This window comes from Microtus oregoni, unplaced genomic scaffold (assembly GCF_018167655.1).
Source record: "Microtus oregoni isolate MIOR12 unplaced genomic scaffold, Mior012 000020F_ref0000438, whole genome shotgun sequence".
Lineage (NCBI taxonomy): Eukaryota > Metazoa > Chordata > Mammalia > Rodentia > Cricetidae > Microtus > Microtus oregoni.
The window spans coordinates 28,311,919-28,334,755 of NW_024543079.1; the positions used below are offsets into that span (position 1 = coordinate 28,311,919).

General features: G+C 42.3%; 1 protein-coding gene across 1 annotated transcript in view; it reads right to left on the minus strand.

Annotated features, from left to right (window-relative positions):
• Window positions 1-19,527, minus strand: part of Ism1 (isthmin 1) — a 75,293-nt gene extending 55,766 nt beyond the window's left edge. The window contains exon 1 of the mRNA XM_041670066.1: window positions 19,253-19,527. Coding sequence (XP_041526000.1) covers window positions 19,253-19,390 — 138 coding nt within the window. The 5' untranslated portion in view covers window positions 19,391-19,527. The remainder of the gene's footprint in view (window positions 1-19,252) is intronic.
• Between the last annotated feature and the right edge of the window lie 3,310 nt (window positions 19,528-22,837).

The following is a 22,837-nucleotide window of genomic DNA, read 5'->3' on the forward strand; positions in this document are numbered from 1 at the left end:
CATGTGGACAAGACAAAGCAAAGGCTTCTGAATCCAACACAGGAGAAGCACACCTTGCTCCTTTAGACACATCTTCCTCAAGTGTGATGTCTTTGCATCAATAATACATTTCTTCAGGACTGAGGAAAGATAAATATGCTCTTTATACAAAATAGGTTGTCCACAATGCATTAACAGTACCAAATGCCTTACTGATAGCTAACAAAACACTCAGCTGGAGGATTCGGGGGGAAAACAAAACAAAGTCACATTATCTCCTCATGCTTGAGCTATGGAATTGAACAACAAACTTAATACCATATCTTTGAATTTGAATAACCTTCATGCTAAATCTCTTTAGCATGTTTTTATGTTCCGTGTGCTGCTTGTCATTAAGTTCTTTCCAATGATCTTACTGTGAGAAACAGAACAAAACAAGGCAGAGTTTCAGAACTGCATCCCCATGTAACCTGTAGGACCCTGGACATACAATATCTAAGCAAATAACCATCAGGCATTTTCATGATGATGTCATACAGAACAGTAACATTGTAGCTTGACACCCATGGAGAAGTATGCTCACCACAGTGGCCAAGAGTTCCTTTGCCCACAACAGCAAATCGGTGAGAAATAAGCTGTTCTGATTCAGCCCTCCTCTTCTTGTAGGGTTTTAATTTATCTTATGTAAATGCAAATAGGCCTTTGCATTTATCCATGGTTGAGGCGAAATTTCTGTCTGCCTGTGTGTACCTTGCCTGTCTTGAGGGAGATAAAATGTTGTAGTTTGAATCTGAAATGTCCCTTACAGGATCACGCATTTCAACACTTGGTCTAAGCAGGTGGTACTGTTTTGAGAGGTTCCAGAACTTTCAGGACTTGGGGAGGAGCTCAAACAAGAGGTCATTGAGATCTACTTCAGGTTCTGCTGCTAACTCTCTGCTTCCCGATTCGATAAGATGTGAGAAGTTGTCTCAATTAACAGACGGAGCTGCTGCTGTGCCTACAGAGAGCTGCCCAGCCTTCAAGCTATCATGCACAGTCCCTAAAACCATGGGCAAAAAGAAACCATTCGGTCCTCGAGTTGCTTCTTCCAGGTTTCCATCTGCAGTGACGTGTGAGAGCATAGCCAGGCCCATTGATTACATGTCCTTCTAGCTGGCAGAGAAGTCAGCAGCTGCCAAAGATAGGCAGTTTGAGGATGAGCACTCCCTTGTCCACCTGACCACCTTCCTCCTTACTATCTTTACTTAGACATCCCATTGGCTTCTCGTACTCTAAGAGTTCAATATAAATCTGTCCTCTGAAGCTCAGTCATCTGCACATCCTTCTGTGCATCTCCTAGAACTTGGGCTCATTCACTGTTCTCCACTCTGGTCCGTATCACATCGTCTCTTACTTGGGTTTATAAAACTTTCTAAGTCTCTGGTCTTCCTTTCCATTCTCTTCAGAGTAGCCAAAGCCATCATTCAAAATCTCTTCAGTGGCTTCGTCTCTGTCAGTCTCAGAACAGTGAGGTTTTTTGCTACAAGTTTATTTATTATATTTTATTTCCTTGCAAACTCTTCCTCAGTCTCCTTTTCTTGTCTTAACCAAGCAAAAACCCTTCCCTCTCCAAGCTCTGGGGCTTCTGAATTTACCTGCCTGAGCTACAATTCCCCTGAGTTCTATGTGGAACTGGACCTTTCTTATCCCTCAGCTCAGGATTTTCCTGCCATGTTCCCCAAAAATTATTTCTCTTTTAGTAGCTACTCCATGGTTATTCCCTATATATTTTTCTTTCATTTCCCTGCATTCTGGACTCTTCATCAAGTATACTAGTTGGGGTTATTGACACTGACAGGATACACAAACCACCTGTGCACTTCTTAATCCAATCAAGTTGAAAGTCAAGATTAACCACCATACGTTTTAAGATTTGGAAAAATATCTTTTTTTAGACTTCGGATTCTTCACTAATGAAAGGCAAACACAGGGCTTTCTTCACAATGATACAAATCCAAAGATTTGGTGAGTATCTGCAACATGTCTTCTAAACAGTGTGCCTCACACTGGTGATAGTAGGTCCAGATGAAGGCCTGGTTCAACTCAGTGAGCAGAATGGCTACTATCCCTGCCATAATCTCATAAGAGTATCTGTGACATGCCCACAAACTCTCTAAGGCATTTCACGTAAACAGACCCTTCTAGGGCCATACCCACTGCAATTCTCCCACCAGCAACCACCTCATGGTGAAATACCCAAAGAAAAGTTTGCTTTTGATCTCATGTATGGTGGGATGCAGGGGGCCTCCTGATGTCCCTCCAGTCTGAATGCCTAGGGTTTTGTGAGTACTGAGTTTTTCTTTTAAAGGGAACCTGTGTAGCCAACAGACATTCTTCCAATCTGGGTAGACTCCACCATACTGGCAGGTTGCCATGGCATTTATATTTACACCACATTCTAAGTGGCATGAAAAACGCCAACCCAAAGGAACATACAGGAGCCTCTAAAGCAAAGTAAATTGAGTTAATGGCTTGAACAATCTGGCAGCGGCCATTCAGAGACCCAGAGAAAAGATGCAGCCTCGTAATTAGAGGGTAGCTCTCTGAAACTGTGACCCCATCTTCTTTGTTTTTCCTTTGCTCACATCAGGAAGGTGGGAACACCATTTTACTTGGCTCCATAGAACACAATCCCATCTCTATTGGGGACTGTATCATTGTGTAATCTAATCAGCTAGGTCTGGGCCAACCCAATTCCCTTCTTTTCTTCCTGTCTCACCAATTATGAGCAACATCAGAGCTAAGGAATTGATGTTCAGTTTTGGATTATCCCAGGCTCTAGAAGAACTACTGGATGAGTTTCAGGGCTGTGAGGTTGTGGGGAAGAGTATAAAAGCAGAAAATCTACTGTCCATAGGTATCTTATGCAGTCTGACTCATTCCTCCCACCCACTGTTTGGAATATAGTCTTTCCTAGAGAGCCTACTGCTCAACAAAGATTGTGAGTTTTTTTTATGCTCACTCTGCATATTTATTTCATAGATGTTTTTTGAACTAAGTTCTTTGATTTCATCAAAATCTCAGCAGGGCACTCTCAATCACAAGTGCATTTTCTTGAGTGGACCAAAGAGGAGAGAAGAAAGGCAACGATCTTACTCATTAGGCTGCTCCCAACTACATGAACCAATTGTAGCACATGGAACCTCTGCAGGAGTGATGAGTTCAGAAGTAGATGGTTTACTTGGTCATTTATTTTTTTTGTGTGTCACATTCTCTTGTAGCCCAGGCTGTCTTCAGACTCATTAAGTAGCCACGACTGTCTTTGAACTATTGCTCCTTCAGCCTCCACATTTCATGTGCACCAACACACTCAGTGGCTTGATTACTATACAGAATGCATATGTGCTGGGGGCTGAAGACTTCTGCAGTGAAAGGACCATTCTGATTTATTTGATTTTGAGCAGCTGGTGATTATCATTATAGCTGCTTCTTTCCCCACAACCTAGTTAAACCAGGTACATCCTTTATAAGTAGTTTTTCTTTTTCTCTCACAATTAGTAACAATCTTTACTTTATAGTAGGTATAAAACCTTACATTCCTTTCTAATCCTGTCCCAGTATCTGGCAATGCTAATAAGGCCAAGAGTTTTTCCCATCAGGGTAATGAGTAGTGATGTCAGATGGCTATCAGAGGGCATCATATAGTGGACAGAGGAGTTTAGTTTGCTCTGCTGAAGGCCAACTCCTAATAAGCTACTGTGTAACCAGATAGAAGTGTGCCATTTGGCCCAATTTCAGTATGGCGGCCCTCTGGAGTGGATAACCCTGTTTTATCCCTGAGATCTTATAGAGCCTAAGGAAAGGATTGGGGCATAAATGTAATAAGTCAATTCAAAAGAGCCCCTATGTCAGATGAAAGGTTCTTGGGCCAATGGCTGGAGTTCAGTAGGTTTGGGAGTATGTAACCACAGTGATGTTTATTAGATGGAATGTCCATCTCACAGTATTCTCAAAGGTATTTTTTTTTTTATTATCTGAAGTTACTGCTTCTTCTTTATTGTGCACAATGTCCTATAAAGAAGATATATGTCCACAACCGAGCTTTCAAAGAGGACCATGGGGCCAGCTTCATTTAGAGGGAATGAAGTCAAGCAGTAAATTTGCTGGTCACTCTTTTCATAAGAACAGTATCTTAGTCAGCAGTTGGTCTTTGATGTTCTAACAATAGCACTGGGCCTTGAAGGCAGAGGAGCACACCCATCACACACAAACTCGTCTACACTCATTAAAATGTGGAGACCAGCTTGCAGGGCAGCATGCAGAGACTGGGCCAGTCCCTACGCTTTTTTCCCCGCTTGCTGCTTTCTTGACTATATTTTGAACTGAGTATGATATTCACATGGTAATGTACATATATAGTTGAGTAAAATTCATGAACAGAGGCCACTTGTGTAACCAGCATTCAGATCAACAGGGAGAATGCAATCAATGTCCAGAGTGAGAAGCCATCCTAGGTACTTCTTGACAAGGGTAACCTCGGTCCTCCTTCCACTTGTGTCCTCCCTTCCTCCTTCATATTCTCATTTGTCACGGCTCTGATCTTCATGTAGAGATAGGACTATATAACTGATAGTGTTTTATCTCTTGCTGCATTCACACGGCATTATACTAATAAACCTGTAGCTAGCTATTATGTTTTCATTCTAAGTATGTGCTCTGTTGCCTTCTTATTCATTCTACCATTCATGGCATTTGGGCTGACTTGAGGTTGGGGTGAGTGTAAAAACGTTATGTCTATTCTTTTCCCAGTCTCTACGTGCATTGGCTATGGATACCTCACCAAGGTAGAACTGACGGGGCAGTGGTATGTAGAGATTTTATTTTCAGTTAGTTATTTTGGAAAAAACCATTTCCCACAGTGTTTATATCAATCTACACTCCCACTAGACCACTGAGTTGCTCAACATTATTGCCAATCCTTAGTACCTACAAGGATTATTTTCTTCATTTTATCATTCCAGTGGGATAGTGTAGTGGTTTTATATTTTCGGTGATCATACATCCCTTTAAAAGTTATTTCTTTTTGGGGGTGGAGGGTTGGGAGGGGGATGTCATTCTCTGGTAGAGTGTTTGTCTAGTATGTTCTTGGCTTTAGAGTCAATGCCCAGCAGTGCAAAATAGAAGTCATTTTTTTTTCTTACTGCATGTTAGTCAGTAAGTCTGTGATGACTACCAAATGAATGAGTTATGTAGGAAACTTGAGTGAGATTGGTTTCAAGTTCATAGTTGAGTCACAAAGAAAGAACAGCTAATGTGTAGTGGAATTCAACAGGTTGTGCTAAATAAACGAGAGATGGTCCATTGCGAAGAAAACAGAGCAAAGGGGACTTATTCAGGCATACAAGGAAGTCACAGACAGAAAAGATAGCAGAAAAGAATTTGGAATCAGAGTGGCCCACAAGTTGGTTTTAGATATGAACAAGGTAATGCTGGAACTATGTAACAGGAAACAAGACAACAGCATTGTTCCAGGAGAACATTCTAAAGTCTTGGTCACTTGCTCCAGAAAAGACCACGAGAAGGTGAACTTGTGGCATACTGAAGAAAAATAAACCTGATTCATCACAAGAATAAATCCTTCTGAGCAGTAACAGTAATTAAGAAGTAGAATATAAACTCACATAGCTGATGGGAAGCCTGCCCCCTTGCTGTGTTGGGAAAGGGAAGGTAGGAGAGGGTGCTCCTTCATCAGGGTAAGTCATTTCAGGCTAACATTGCTAGAGCTCTGTGGGTGATGAATTACAGATTTGTGGGCACAGTTCCATTCCCATCATGTAGTACGCTATGTGTAAGCACAGAAAGGGCAGCTATTATGAGGGATGGTGGAAAGAGGTAGAAATGTATGTATACCTTGATTCAGAAACGACACTCACTAGGGTGGAATCCTGTGCTGAAAGAGTAGCCTATGAGAGGAAAGATCTATTCCTCCAGTCTATCCTATATCTAAGTTCTCAGGGAAAGAACCCTTTGGGTCTTATCCTTCTCTTCCATCTCACTCTGGCTCCAAAGCTACACCGAGCAGCGTTACTATACAGCCTTGGAAGACGTCTGGGCTCACCGGAACTTATTTTCCTTGCGTCCACGTGGCAGAAAGGGACATTTCTTTGTTTTGTCCCTTTTTATCCCACAGGAGACAACAAAAGCATCAGCACTGGCATGAAGCTTATGAAGACAGCTACACAGACCAGCCTGGACCACATCAGTTCTACAAAGTGTTTCCCTCTGCATGGAGTGCTCACAAGAACATACGGGGAAATGTCAACAAACTTGGTGTCATTGCAATGCCCATCCTCAGTTTCTTCTACTACAAAATTTGGACAGTTTTCATGGGAAATTAGGGAAATATAGGAGGAAACCCACAATAAATACCAAACAGGAATGCCTGCCACAGTAAGTGCTTTGTGTTAGTTTTTGTATCACCATTATTACAACCATCAGTTTTGAAAGTGAAGTTCACAGATTAATAGAGTTCCATATCCCCACCGATGAGAAAATGAAATTCAGGGACTTGATGCAATTTTTCCAGGGTCACAGAATTCTCGGTACTACCACCTATGTGCTAAAACTTTACTATGTGGCATGAAAGTCATTACAGCATTATATTCCCACCAGGGATGTAGTTATTTTGTTCACTTTTACTGAATGGGATACAGGGGCAAATGCTTTTGCTTAGGGCATACTCTTAAGAAACAGAACAGGAATTAGCCACTCTTTGGCAACTCTGTGTGACCCTGTGACTTGATTTGGTTGACTGGATATTAATTTAGCTCAATCAAGGGGCTAAATTGTGTTCCACACTCCTGCCTATTTTTTGTCTTTCTGTACATTCTTATCACCAGGAGATAAAGGTTTGGTAAAAACTCAACTGGACCCAGAGAAGTGGAAGACTCATGGTGCAAATGTAAGCCCAAGCCAGGATTTGTTGGCATGCATGCCCAGATCTGAATTCTAGCTGACCCACTGGCCAATGAAGGTACAGATGCCTACTAATTGTTATAGGTTACTAAGTTTTATGTGTAATTAATCCTGTGAGTAAGCCTGGACCTTGTCAAAGGCAGGTTCTGATTCAGTGATTCTGGGATGTACACAAGGAGATGCTAGTGCTGCTGGTCCACAGCATTCTGGGTACAAGGGCTACAAAGTCATCCTGGGTTTCTCCTGTGGGCTTTTGGGCCATGACTGTTATGGGAGGCTGACACACTTCAGGCTGATCTAACAGGCATCTTGGCCAGATGAATCTATGTTAATATTTCCTTAGTCTGTCTTTTGTGATCATCTGTCTTTAAATTCTTATTATTTCTGCTTCTGGGAATTTAAAGCTTCATAGTAATCAATCTGGTTAACATTCATTCTACATTCACAACCCATATTGGACTTTAAGTCCCAACTCAGTTGAGATAGAAAGCCCTCCCTAGTTTTCTCAACTGTCAGACAAGAAGTGGGGAGGTTGATGGGGATGGCACATTAGACAGTAGCAAGCACACAGGAAGTTTGGCCACATTTCTGATCTGTTTTCTGATCCAGCACCCACCTTTTGTTCCCCATCCTCACTCTACAGGGACGACCACATCACTGTCATTATGTTACCTAGGTAACTGAGCCATGTGGGATTTTGTACTTTGGTTGTCCTAAAAGGAAAGGAAAACTCTTTCCAAGGATGCAGGGTTTCTCTTTTCCTCTCCCTCAGATTCATACAACACATCAGAGGTCAAACACTGATATTTTAATTGAGGAAAATACCTTTCTGGAATTCAACATCCAAACTGTGAAGTTCTTCAAAGGTGTTACAGGGTTCTTGTGGATCCTAAGCACATTATGCAAGCGCATTAAAAAAATTGTCATGATTTATTAATAATTTAAACATGCAACATCCATATAACCCAAGCATTTTTTTCTCCTAAATATATGCCCAACAGAAATGAAAGCATATTTATAGAAATGTTGACAGTATTTCCATTTTAAGGTTCCCAAATAGGAAACAACTTAAATGTTTTCAGTGGGCCAATTCATTTGCATACTGTGCACAGAGCCAAACAATGGAATACTAACTGACAGTAAAAAGGAACAAGTATAATTGTCAAATTCACTGCATGAGTAAAGAAGCCATAGCATGCATATGAATGTACTCACAAAGAATCCAGGAAATACAAAATGAATCTATAGTGATAGAAGGACAGTCAGTGGCTGCCTAGAACTTTCTAGATATCACAAAGGGGCACAAAAAATGCCTAGAAATCAATTACTTTCATGATAGTGAAATAATCTGTTTCGGGACACAAGAGTGGGGGGAGTGTGATGGTTTTTCTTGGTTGTCAGCTTGATGACATCTGGGATAAACTAAAAACCCAATCTGCTGGACACACCTCTGAGCAATTTTTAATTACTTGGATCACTTGAGTTGGGATTTATTATATATGTATGTATATATATATATATGTATGATATACATATATATGTGTATTTCATTCTATCAGCTTTGTTCCTCTAAAGCAGTGGTTCTCAACCTTCCTCATGCTGTGTCCCTTTAATACAGTTCCTCATGCTGTGGTGACCCCAACAATAAATTTATCTTCATTGCTACCATAATTTTGTTACTCTTTTGATTTGTAACCTAAATATCTGTGTTTTCCAATAGTCTTAGGGGACTCCTGTGAAAGTGTTATCTGACCCTTCTGACCACCACCAAAAGGGGTCATGAGTCATATGGTGAGAACTTCTGTTCTAGAGAATCCTGACAGATTCTTTACTGTCATTAAAGAAATGGACTTTGTCACTACCAATCCAGGTTACAAAATGCTGAACCAGGGGTTGGTTGCAAGAGAAGAATGATCGTAGAAGCGGAGAGGAAAAATAGAACCAAAGAAAGCACTAAAATATCATAAAACAAGCTCAAAGGAAATATGTTAAAGAAACAGATAACTGAAATTGGAGAAGTGAGAGGAGGAATGTTACAAAATGATCTTCAAACCTATATGTAACAATTCTTAGAGAGCAGGCACCTACGGATGTAGGAAGTCCTTCTGTATATGTGTTGTTTTTATTAGTTCATGAATAAAGAAACCGCTTTGGCCTGTGATAGGGCAGAGTAGAGCTAGGTGGGAAACCTAAACTGAATGCTGGGAGAAAGAAGGCAGAGTCAGGGAGAAGCCATGTAGCCACCACAGGAGACAGACTCCTCCACGGAAGCCCCCTGACACTTTGCCGGTAGACCACGACTTTGTGGTGATGCACAGATTAACGGAAATGGCTTAGTTTGGGATATAAGAGCTAGGAAGAAAATGTGATTAAACTATTGGCCATACAGTATTGCAAAGAATATAGTTTCTGTGTGATTATTTTTGGTCGGAATGAACAAGAAGCCTCCCACTACAACTTACCTATAAACACTGGGGAGATAAAAAATGAACATGGAATTACATTATGGTTCAAGGGACCTAAAGGCATATCAAAGTAAGAATGTGTCGAAAATGAGGATTCAAAATATTTGAATGATACAGAAGATGTTTGATGTTCATTTAGAGGTTTCACACCCCACATGTAACCTAATTTAATTACAGACAATTCTCAGGATATCCTTCTATTCCAAAGATCAATATACTTTTTGATCATGGCTAGAATGAAATGATTAAGAGCTGCATAAATAGTAGAGATTTTGTTCTAAAAAGTAAAAGAAATAAAAGTATAGTGTTTCAGTTCGACCTAACCAATCAAGCAACTGTATTCACCTCTTTCCCTCTTTAAATTATGATGAGATGTCATAAGAAATAGGAAAATCACTTGGGAGGGGAGCAGGCTTCTAGTAGACATAATACAATGACAACCAATAGAAAGTGAATATTTCAGAGTTGAGACTATAGAAGAACAGGCTTCAGAAAACGTTGTCCTTGAAAAAAAAATTTCTTTAAGAGTGTCAAGAACAGTTTAATTTTAATTACTAGCTATCTACTCACAGAAATGAAAACATTTGTTTATGAAAGGAGCTGTGGTAGTAACATGATCTTACCTACACTATAAAAGGATTTGGAAACTCCAAATATCTACTGATGGAGAGTGGATGAACAAAATCATGGAATGACTGCATGATGGAATATCAAGGACTAAAGAAGGCAAGTCTACTGAGACACTTTTTTTCAAAGAATCTCAAAAATAGTACATTAAGTAAAGGATAACAAACACGTAAAAAATGTACACAGTACAGTTCTGTGTGCGTGAGCACTCTGACAGGCAAAGCTAATCTGTCATGGTGGGCATCAGGAGATGAACTGTTTACTAAGGTACAGTCATTTGGAAGTCTTCTAGGGTGATAGGGAATGCTATTTTTGATGGCAGCTTTGTGGTCACATATACCTACCAAAAATGCACTTGAATACTTGGAGTTTGTCCACTTTATTGGATGTAAATCATACTTTTTAAAAAAAGACTTTTTGAGTTTAGAGAGAAAGGAAAGGGGAGAGGGAAAACAACAGAAAGAATGGGGAAGGAAGGAAAACAAAGAAAAAAAAGTGTAGAGGTGGGAGAGGATGAAGTAAGATAAGAAGGGGTTGTAGACTTTGGGGAGAGCCCAAGGACCAGAATGAAAGCATTGCTTCATTCAGTCCTGGGGTTCAGAGTGCCTGGATGTGACATCTCTACCTGGCAGACACTATAGCAGCTCAGGTATGAGCAGCTGCTGGATAAATCACCTAAGAAGATGCAGCCAGGCATGTTTTCAAAACATGGGAGGTTAAGGAGATGCGGAAGACAGACCTTGAACTCTTGATGTTAGCTTCACACTTGGATGAGAGTCCCAGAAGAACAGTACATGGATACTGGACATAAACCAAGAAATTTTCTGAGCAGAGTACAAGCTTGGGGCTTCACATGGAAAGGGTATATACACCATATGCTGACAAGGACTCAGAGCCAATCCCTGAATCTAAGCACAACCTGATGAAATTGATGAACATTAAAGAGAAAAATCTTAAAAGTTTTAACTTTGTTTTTCAGTGGGCCAGGGATTCATTACAGTGCTAGAGTCCTTTCCTATTATATTCCAAAAGTCAGATGCTAAGAAATGCTATTAAAATTACCCGTGAAACATGAAATAGAGTATTAAAGTAAATAATATCTTCAAACTTCTGAGAGTAAACAATATAACTCAGCCAGCTGCCAAATTGGCATTGCATATAAGAACCAAATGAAGGTGTCTGAAAATGGAAGCTCTTGGAGACTTCTGTAGTTGATAAGCTGTTTATAAAAACACTTTTAAAAGAATGCATTCAGCAACATAAAAATGAAAATATGAGATGTATAAGGCAGCAGATAAAGAATTAAAGACATTTCACCGTTAAAGCAAAATAATTCTTGAGAACATAATGAAACTGGTAACCACTGACCAATAGGCATAATAAAAAGGCAAAAGGGGGAAGAAAGAATAAGGAAAATTCCAATACTAAATAAAAGTTCAAAGAACATAATTAAAAAAAAATTCTGGAAAAAAAAATTCTGGAGACAACCTACAGACAAGACAGAAAAGGAGTCAGAATCCTGTTTCCTAGGGGAATGTAAGTTACAAGTACTAAATGATTTCAGCATTGGTAGGAATGTGTGAGCAAAATTGTGTTTGTAAGAGTTTTAAAGTAATAGGACTAGGACACATTGCTTCCATAATTTGAGAGAAAGCAAGCAAAATAAAAAAAAATTGAAGGCCAAATCTTGAGTTCCAATCTTTTTAATAATCTTCTTTAATAACAACAATTATATTGTTATAATAATAATTCTCAGGACATCCTCTATCCCAAAGACAAATATAATTTTGAGATTATGGCCAGAAGGAAATTACCGAAGTGCTTTGCTAGTCCTTTAGATGACACTAGGTTAGACACCAGCTCTAGAGAGGTTAGCTCTCTTGCTAGAGTCACACAGATAAACTGATGGTGGGTGCAAAGAAACAACCAGAAATTTAAAAAACAGCGAACACTATGGAAAATATATCTTCAAATTTACCAGTAATAAAGTAATTCTAAATGGTTAATTCCTTGATCTCATAGATAAAGAAAACTGAGGCATAGCTCACCAATATTAGATAATAAAAAATTTAAAACAGAAAAAATTGAAAGTAAAGTTTGACAACTCTACACAAATCAATGTCCCCCTCCCCCCCAAAAAAAAACCCAAAATGGATTTAGAGAAACAACTTAAAAACCAAAAACATTTAAATATACATGCAATAAAAGAGATTAATGAGAAATTTCACCTCAATAAAACTACAACACCCCAAAGACACTCTGGGTTCTAGAAATGTACAGAATTATAGTAACGAGAAGAGAAAAAGGAACAATGTCAAGGTAAGACCATAGTGATTTTGCTTCAGGAATGATCAGAGAAATCAAGGTATGGAGGCTTATATAATACAACCAACACTCTTATTATAGGTCTTACTATATAAGACATTAGGTACTATATATGTGAATATATACTACAAAGAACATAGAAAAGGTGTAAATGCCTAATTATGCATAAACCTTATACTATTAAAATTAAAATTCAGTTGAGAATGTATGATTTTTTTTCAGAAACATAATTTACTACAACCAACTAAAGAAATATTCCATAATTTAAATAGGCCATAAACAGTGGAATCACCCAGAATATGAGCCAGAGATTCCAATCAAGGAGATAGCAAGCAACAGAGGATGTTAAGAGAGTTCTAACATTATTTTTCTTGACATTCAATTTTTATTATTTAAAGTGCTAGTGAAAAAATGAAGGAAAATTGAATCTTTGCCATGAGTGTGTAAAGATACTACCAAAATGCAATATCAGTATCCACAAACACACTAAGGACCAGGTATTGTAAGCAGGTATTGCTAAGTGTTGTTTTTCTAGATTCCAGAACAAAATTGATGAGCATAACAAAACTAATACCAGTCTCAAATGCAGTCAGACCTAGAAAATAATCTATAGAACAAAGATGTTAAAAACTGAACCTTTTTTTTTGCCTTTTTGTTTCCTAAAGAGAGAGAGAAAGATGTGACAGAGTTAAATGAATGAGTGGGTGGTAGGGTGGGGAGGATATGGGAAGGGAAATCAGTCAGAGAATATATCGCTTGAAAAAAAATTTTCAATTAAAAAAATCAATGTCGATAAAAATAAACATAAAAGAAGGGGAGGATGGGGGAACTTGGGGAAAAAGGAAGATTGGGATAAAGGAAGGTAGGATAGGGGAGCACGGAAGCACAATTCTTAGTTAAGGGAGCCACCTTAGGGTTGGCAAGAGACTTGAACCTAGAGTGGCTCCCAGGAGCCCAAGCCGAGGTCCCCAGTTAGTTCCTTGGGCAGCTGAGGATAGGGAACCGGAAATGACCCTAGCCTATAGCAATGCTGACGAATATCTTGCATATCATCATAGAACCTTCATCTGGTGATGGATGGAGATAGAGACAGAGACCCACACTGGAGCACTGGACTGAGCTCCCAAGGTCCCAATGAGCAGCAGAAGGAGGGAGAACATGAGTAAAGAAGTCGGGACCACGAGGGGTGCACCCACCCACTGAGACAGTGGAGCTGATCTACTGGGAGTTCACCAAGGCCAGCTGGACTGTGACTGAAAAAGCATGGACTCTCTGAACATGGCGAACAATGAGGGCTGATGAGAAGCCAAGGACAATGGCACGGGGTTTTGATCCTACTTAATGTGCTGACTTTGTGGGAGCCTAGCCAGTTTGGATGTTCACCTTTCTAGATATGGACAGAGGGGGGAGGACCTAGGACTTACCACAGGGCAGGGAACCCTGACTGCTCTTTGGACTGGAGAGGGACGGGAAGAGGAGTGGGAGGAGGGGGAGAAGGATGGGAGGAGGGGGAGAAGGGTGGGAGGAGAGGGAGGGAAATGGGAGGCTGGGAGGAGGTGGAAACTTGTTTTTTTCTTTTTCTTCCTTTTCTCAATAAAAAAAAAAAAGAAAAAAAATCTTTTTCAAGACACAGACACCTCTGTCCTAATGGGAGAGGTAACAGCAGTAAGACAAGTAAAATTAATTTTATTAAAATTTTAGTAATTTAAAGCAAAACAACTCTATAAAGTTCACTGGGATATACTTAATATAAATTTTCAAGAATTGTTTTTAACATCAATTGATTGATGTGTGTGTGTGTGAGAGAGAGAGAGACAGAAAGCATTGTGAAAGTGTGTATGTGAGTGTGCGTGTGTGTGTGTGTGTGTGTGTGAACTCACACACCACAGTGTACTTTTGAAGGTTAGAGGGCAATTTATGGGGAGCTGGTTTTCATCTTCCAAAATGTGATTGTCTGAGGTAAACTAATACCCTCAGAGATCCTCATGCTTGGTGGCAAAAGCCTTTACCTGCTGAGTTATGTCACTGACCCATATACTTTAAACAAAACAGGATATCAATATATTTGTTCTCTAAAACATACTAAATAACTACATTACACAAACACAGTGATATATGTACATGAATAGATGTGATGAAACAGACTTATATATGTGAAAATCATAGTGGAGCAGTATATAACAAAGTGGAGCATTTAGCAAGTTTGATAAGATAACTGGTTATTCCCTGGAGCAGAAAAAGATAGTTACGTATTTAAAACCCAGAAATAACTTCAAAGTAGACTGCTATTCTAGAGTAGTTTAACTACAAACATATTTGAACAGAATGTATTTTAAAGATTTTTACAATCTTTAACAAGAGGTCCTTAGGGAAAAGATTGGGAATTGAATACATTTAAGACAGCCAGCTACTACATGGCCAAAAGTTGCATAAACAAAACAACTTGGCCAAGACATTTATGAAGCCCATAAAACAAAAAGATCAATATCGTATTTGCAAGAATCCCTTCAAATTCACACAGGCCGTTGTAATGTAACTTGGCGGCTCCTCCTCACTAGAACCAGAATCTATATCCGGTACGTGAGAAGCAGAGCTGATCCCAAGATGTGAAAGTGTATTAAAGGGTCTTAGACCTGCTTTTATTTGCTTACTGCTCTGGGCCTGTTGTGTGGAGATAAAGGTGAGAGGGGATGCGGAGAAAGCAGGTAGGCGATAACGAGCAACCACCATCAGACTTATGAATGAGGTCATTAACACTACCTCATCCACATTATCCCAACAGAGGGGTTTAAATACAGGAATAATTTAAGAGGCAATGAACAGAAGAACCCACCCAACTGAGCCCCGGGCTAGATGCTGCCCTACAAACTCATGAGCCAATAAAACTCTGGATGCACGTAAGCCACCTAATTGTGGCGCAGTTTGTGATGCCCCAGTAGGGAAGTGGGACAATTATCCATTACTTACAAAGGGTTCCAGTGATGAGAGCGAGTGCTTGACTGGAAAGTGGGCAGGCAAGTTGGGAAGCAAGAAACATACATGCCTATTAACTGAATCAAAACTGGAGGAGTCTTGTTGACAGACGGGAACAAGAGCTTGGACTCTACAGTCAGCCTGTCTGGGTCCAAGTCCTGGGCCCCGCCCTTCTCCCTCCCTAGCTGTGTAGCTTTGACCAAGTTACTTCAAGCTGTTCAGTTCTCCATATCCTCCTCTGTGGAATGGACACAGTCCTTTGTCATTTCACTTCCTTCATTTTAGTTACCAGCAATCAAATAATACTAAATAGACTAGTTCAGAAATGGCTAATCTGTAGGTTTTAAATGGCACACAGTGATGAAATCTATCTTATTGAAAATTTTTGTTCTTTATGATAGTGTTTGTAGAAGAGAAACGGTGTTTCAGGATTTGGCACTATCTGGGGTTTTGGGCATTCACCAAGGTCTTGGAATGAATCCACCAAGGATAAAGAGATGACTGTCAATCCCCTGGAGTCCCTGTGAGGATTTCACTTCATAGAATAGTGGTTTTTCTTCTAGTGCTGTATGGCCCAGGTAAAACAGGGAGTACATGAAGCTACACTGTTCTATTGAAGGCAACAGGCGAATGAAGAGGCAGCATGCTTGTTCATCAAGATGACAGATCCAGGACAAAATCTTTTCACTGAAGTTCAGAGTTCAGTTTCCTTTTGTATTATTGTAAAGGTACCCAGTTTGGCATTTTATTAACCTTCTTCAATCTCACTGCTTTAATGAGGTCAGGTTTTATTACCAAAAAAAAATCACGATTTTAAATTTGAGTGAGATTTATTAGAAGGTACACGAGAATTCAGTTTAAAAAGGAGATAGCATTATTTTGATTAGAATTGTTATGGTCTGTGGAGCCTGTATTTTGAAATGTTCTGTCTTCTAGAGTGCTTTCATTATATAATTTTTCTCATATAATTTAATTAAAGGTGTATGAACAATCAGAGTCTCTGACCAGCACAAGAGAAAGTTATGCCAGCAAAATATTAGATGTCAGTCAAAAGTCAAAATATTTGGCAGTTCCATGAATTTTTATACAGCTAGTGCTGACAGCTGAGACTTTCTTACTGAATGTTTTATGATCCACTAGCCAACAGAGTGATATTATGTGCTCAAAACACTTTATTTTTACTTTATGGCAGCATACCAGTAGCGATGGAACAGCCACAAAGGAAAAAGCAAAACAAAACAAAACAACCCAAAATTCAGTTTCCAAGAATTCCCTGGAACTATCAAAGAAATCTTGTTAATGATTCTTAAGCGTGTTTACATATAGATATAAGTATAGATGCCTACATATATACGTATGTATTGGTAGTTGACACAGTAAGACTATAAATGTGCATCTGGAAATGTAACTTGTTTAAAAGTTGTCCCTCTTTTGTAGCCAGTTTTATGAGTTTACCAAGAACTTGGAATATTAATACATAATTTGAAATACAATATACAAAATATAAGGTGTACATCTTTACACTATAAACTAAGAAAAACAAATTAAGGGACCTTTTAGCTCTTCAGCTTTAGAGTTCCCTAACTCAGTTTCTCCACTTGACAGTAGGATGATGGCAGTAACTAGTTCTTGAGGTTCATTCTTTGAGCTTAGAGAAGTTAATATATGCAATGTGCTAGGTGTATTGCCTGTCATATGTAAAAGACACTCAGTAAATCTTCAGCTCTTGTATTTTGAGCGCATTTATTGGATATCCATGCAAGTCACCAAATCTTAAATAAAGGTGTGTCTCATTTTCAATAATTCCAAAACACAGTGTAGTTGAGGCAAACTCACAAGTACCTGCTTCATAATATATGAGACCCACTGAGCTTCTGATCACTGAGAAGGACTTTGGCAGCATATGAGTCAAATGATTTAGATGGGGTTTAAGACTGAATTTTAAAATGTGCAGACAACAGAAGGAATCCAGAAGTCACAGTTTTGTCTTCAAATACACCTGCTGCTAGCAAATGCATTCTTTTGCATCCGGCAGGCAGCAGACAAATGTCTTTTCCAGGTTTAGTTGGCCCTGTCCATTTGAATCATACTGCCTTGAGCCCAAGAAATAACTCTGGTCAGGAAGAATATAAAACTTTTATAAGGAGAAATTACAAAAAAGTATGAAGTTACAAACGAAGCTGTTAAAGTCATCACTGGGGCTTGGTTAAGGGCCAGCTTTGGGTGCTCACCGTAACCGAACACCGTAGCCAGATAACCTGAAGCTACCGGATTAGCAGCTACTTAGGACCCCAGATATTCCTAGGATTAGAACTCTTTCTAAATCACCCATGTTTTCTGCCTTTGAGGGGGCTATTCTTCAGCAAAAGCCCTCTGCGATTCCTATCCAATTCCTCCAGCTGCTTCTCTCATTAACTTACTGTCGGGGTGGAAAAGGCCAATTGGAGATTATTCTAATGATAGCAGGCACCTCGTAAAGAAATCTGCCAAATTTACTTTTCCATAGAACATCATCTTTACAGCCTTTCATGGGTTTACTAGGAAAGAAAGCATTACATGTAAAATACGATTTCCAGCAGTCTTAGAGATATTAGGAATTATTCCTTCAAGTGTTTGGCATGAGGAAATATCTGTCACTGGACAGGTTTATTCAAAGGGTTATGTGAGAGGCTCCTACAAAATCAGAGTGTTTTTAGAAGGGTCCAAGAACATTTAAGTTTGAGGTATGTATTTTCGCAGGCATGGCTTGCATCCGTAAGGGTCACCTTGCTTGGTATAATAAACCAACAAGTGGGAATGTGTGGATTCTAAGAAGTTTCTTAATCTCCCTGCACCTCAACATTATAATCTGTAAGGCAGAGAGATTAACAGTCTTGTTATGATGGTTATGGTGAGAATAAATGAGTTAAATCCTGTAACACTCTTAAAACAGCGCTGTGGTAAATACCTGCTATAGAGCTGTTTAAATAACTGTTCCTCTCAACAATAGCTTGTTTTCCCCCCAAAATTAAAAGGCATAAAGATGTAAAAATATTGGCATTGCAGAGTGAATAGTTTTAGTAGGCCTGATGTGATTTCTTTGGGGACTGGAGACTCCTGGCTGTGCCCGGAAGAAAATCCAAGCTCACTTCTATTAGTTCTCCAGGTTTTGCACCTGTCGTCCTTCGCGCCACGAGAAGGACTTTCCAAAGCCATAGCAGAAAAACCCATGCGGGCAACGTTTATTCAGTGTATTTCAAGGCCCGATATATGTCCCCAGGCCTCGATTCTTCCCCTGTTTTGGAAGTGAATGGATCAATGGAACTTATTACTAAAGGAACCAATAGAAGGAAATGGTCACTGGAAAGAAGTCTCTGCTACAAGTTTAAAAGTCTCAACTCCAGACCAAATCTCCATAGGTGCCTTGACTATGACTTTTGCATGGTACAAAGGGGGCACAGAAGGTGAAGGAATCGCGCACACAAGGTTGGGGTGTCTGGCTATACTCCAGAAATTATGTCTTGACCTCTGACACTGCTTGCGCAACCATCAGAATTCTTTCTCCTAAATACAGTTTGGAGATTTATCTCATAAGGCCTCTTTGTGTCGTGTCGCCTCACCTCTAGCCTCCAGACATGCTACTCAATCTCTGAAAGCACCCAGAAGCAAAAGCATCCTGCAGCAGGCCGCCTGCACATCCCAAGCCTAACACCATTCCTGGTGCCTGGCCAGTAACAGATCTGAGGAGTGCTTTAGGTAGTAGACCTTGCACCCGGCCTGGTCTCCACATATGGCTACCCCCCCCCCCCCCCCCCCAATCATCTAGCCCAGCACTTCTGACTTAGCAGAGTCGCCTAGGCACAAGTGCTCTTATGTGGAACGAAGGACCCGCCTCCTGGCCCCCAGCTTCCCGCAATCACGCACGCCCCCTCCGGCGGCGCACTCACCTGCAGCTGAGACCCGCTGACGTTGCCCGCGGCCGCGTCTGGCCGGTCGGCGGCTCCGGATCCGCGCAGAACCGTGATGTGCAGCGTAAGCAGCAGTAGCCCCAGCAGCAGGAGCAGTTCGGCGGCCAAGCGCACCATCCTCTTGAGTCGCGCGGCTTTAGGACCCCGTGCGGCGGGCGGTGGAGGCGACGGCGGCGGCGGCGCCGGGGGAGGAGGAGTCGGAGCCCCCGAGCCAGGCTGCGCTGCTCCCACCTCGGCCCCCGTCGGGGCCCCGCTCCCCGGGCCCGCAGGGCTGCCTCTGGGCTCGGCCGGGCGCGCGGGGCCCGGGGAACAGGAGCAGCCGCCACCGCCGCCCCCACACCACAGCGGAGCCACCGCGGGGCCGGGGACGTCCAAGCCGGTGGCCGAGCAATCCCAGGAGCTGTCCGGAGGTGGCGGCGGTGGGGACGCGGGGCTGTCCGAGACCCAGGCCAGGCCAGGGTCCACCCTGCGGGCAGGGAGCTGTGGGGGCGGCGGCGGGGCGGGCGCAGCCGAGCCCCCGAGCGCACATGGGCGCCCCAGATGTGGCCGCGGTGCCGCAGCTGGAGCGGGAGCCGCCGCCAGAGGAGCGCGGGGAAGAGGTGGAGGAGGAGAAGGAGGAGAAGGGCTTCAATGGCAGCCCGGAGTTACCTCCACTCTCGGCTCCCCCGCCCCCGCTGCCCCGAGCCACTCACCCTCAGGGCCACCACCTTTCTCACTCCGAGCTCCTCTGGGCCGCCAGTCTCGTAGCCCCGCACGCCAAGTCCCCGGATGGGTTAGCTCCGGGTCACCGAGGTTGTCACCGTTTGAGGATAACTGGGGGCGCCCCGCCGGCGCCTGTGTCCGCCTTCTCGGCTGTGCTAAGTGTGCGCTTCCGAGGTCGCTGTGGCGGAGGGGCTAGCCCTCTGCTCGCACTAGTGCTCCGGGCTGCGGGCAAGTGGCGAGCGCCTGGGCCACCTGAGAAAAGTTTATGGGCAAAGTAGAGCTGGAGTTGTTGGAGTGGAGAACTGAGGGGCCCGACAAACCAGGTGTCTACAACGCCACTGTGCGCCCTGGCTTTGAGCAGGCGGACTTGGGGGAGTGGCACAATTTCTGTTCGTCCAGAGCTGATGGGCTCTGGGCTGGCTGAGAACTGGGTACTGCAGATCGCTGGCCCGTAGCGCCCTGGAGAGCCAGAAAGGTGGGTGAGTTGGATTCAATCCGCGCGCGCGTTTACTTAAGCGCGCAGGTGTCGCATGGGAGGCTGCAAGGGACGCGGTGTGCGCGGTGGAGGCGCTCAGACGTCAGCGGGGCGTTGGGTAACTCAGCTTGGCAGGCTGGAGTCTGGGGCGGCTCATCCCGGGGGCGCCGCGCCTGGAGGGGACTTGGGGGCTGCCGAAACGCAGCCGCTGCTACTGTGCCACCGCCTCATGACCGCGCTGCAGCCTCGGGCTCCAGCGAACGACTCATCCCTTGCAAGGGATGCCGCTGACGGACGGAACGGCTAGGCGATGAGCCGGGAGAGCGCGGGATTCTTGTTTCCGACGCTAGAGTGAGCAGGAACAGACCCGGCGGCGCGGCTCTGGCTCCCGCCTTCCCGAAGTGGCTCCAAGTGGCAGGCGCTCTGTTAAGCTGGAGACTTTTATACTGTGTTCCCTCCGCCTCCTTTCTCCCCAGCGCCAGCCCAGCCCTTCCCTCCTGGTGAGCCCAGCACTAGTCAAGTGTGAGTACACGTTCCCACAGCCCTTTTCACACATTTCCATTTCTCACCCGGCCCCCAGGACCATAGGATAAACCCTTAAGATTCTTCTTGGGCGAATGAAACTAAATAAATGAAACTTTCCTACTGGGACGCTGCTCTTCTCTTCTTTACCGCTTTCCATGACCACTAGAAACGGATAGGAGATTCTTAGTTAAAATACCTTTAGAGCTTAAATGTTTACTTTGGGATCCTCAAGACAAATTCTTTCGCCACTTCAAACGTTCCTTGGGTCGCCGCAGCAGTTTTGCAGAATTTAACTAGCTGTGGTTCAGGATGCTGTTTGCATCTGTTTGTATCCGGTTATCTGCCTCTTTGAAAATGCTGGGAATATCCTTAAAATTCTAGCCAAAGCCAGCAACTCATTAACAAACTGTTTATAAAGGGCAAGAAGTGCGGCTATTTATAAAGGGCACGATGGTATCTTTTCCTTTTCTTTTAGGAGTGAGGTTCCCCCATCCCTGGCGGAGTGCTTGCTGTGGACTGCAAGACTGCCTGGCATCCCATTGCTATCTCCAGGCTCTAAAATACCAATAATTGTCAACCGGAGCGCTGAGGGAAGAAATTGAAACAATAAACCCTGCTGGTTCAGATGGGAGATCAAAGGGGATCCTAGCAGCTTTGGAATCCCATAAGGATTCCCCTGTGTGTTTTCTAATTAGAATCACTTAAGGGCAGCAGGCAGCAGAATCAGCACACAGGTGGAATATATAAATTAAGGTGGCAAACAAGAGTCCTGTAGCCATAGGTAGTGTAAGGATGGCGGCATTCCTGGCCTTTCCAGGTGGTGCTGTGGACAAATTACTCCTGTAGCCAAAGGCAGGCTGGTCTGGGTTAGGGCAGAAGGGATGCTGTATTCATTCCGTCATTTTTTTTTCTCACACAGTCTCCACATGTGAGCCTCAAGTGCACTTCCTCTCATCCAAAAGTTACATTTTTTTTCTCCTAAGAAAAAAATGACTCAAGGGAAGAAAAAAAAACTGGAAAGAAACTCTTGTAAAGAAAGTGGATTTTTATAAAATTATAAATGGAGATTTAAAGATTAAAATTTCTAAAATGTGACTTGGTTTTGGGTCAGGAGTCTTTCTTAGATGTTCGGCAAATGTGTGAATGGATGCTACTACAGTCCCTTCTTCAGTCTGGGTGATCCAAATTCTGGACGAATTTGTACTCTGGTAAGCATACACGGGTTGCATTCTCCAAACAAAGCTGCCAGCAACACCCGGCTTTGGAGGGCTTGGAGAACATCGGCTTTCTTTCATGTTCTATGAAAAGCGAGCCCAGTGTATCAACAGACTGTGTTTCAAGCACATTTCTGCAATCACTGCTCAGTAGCTGACAAAAGTTTGAAAACAATCCTACATCCTTCAAGAATCTCCAGGGTCCTTCATTCATTCATGTCTTACCACTGGCTGTCTACTCCAGGAGAATGTGTCTGTTAGTCTGTCTGTATTCCCAGCAGGCTTGGATTGGGATAACTTTGTGGAAGATCATTTCAGAACCCACTCAGCCCTTGAATCGTGTTTCCTTCCTCCTAAATTCACAGCTAGAATACATTTTCCAGCCACATTTAGATCCAAGCAGGAGTGTAGAGCCCTGTTAGTTCTAAGACTCCTGAGTGATTTTACCGACATGTACTCTGCCTTCCCTTTCACCATGGCAGGTCTAAGAGATAGGATACCTTAGGTAGATTGTGGTTCACAAGAGAGCCATTGAACTAGAAATATCTGCACTTGACTTGGTTCAAGTGAGAAATAACCTTTTACTCAAATACACATGATCTTATGATGTTCACAACTATCATTACCTCTCAAGACATTTACAGTCTT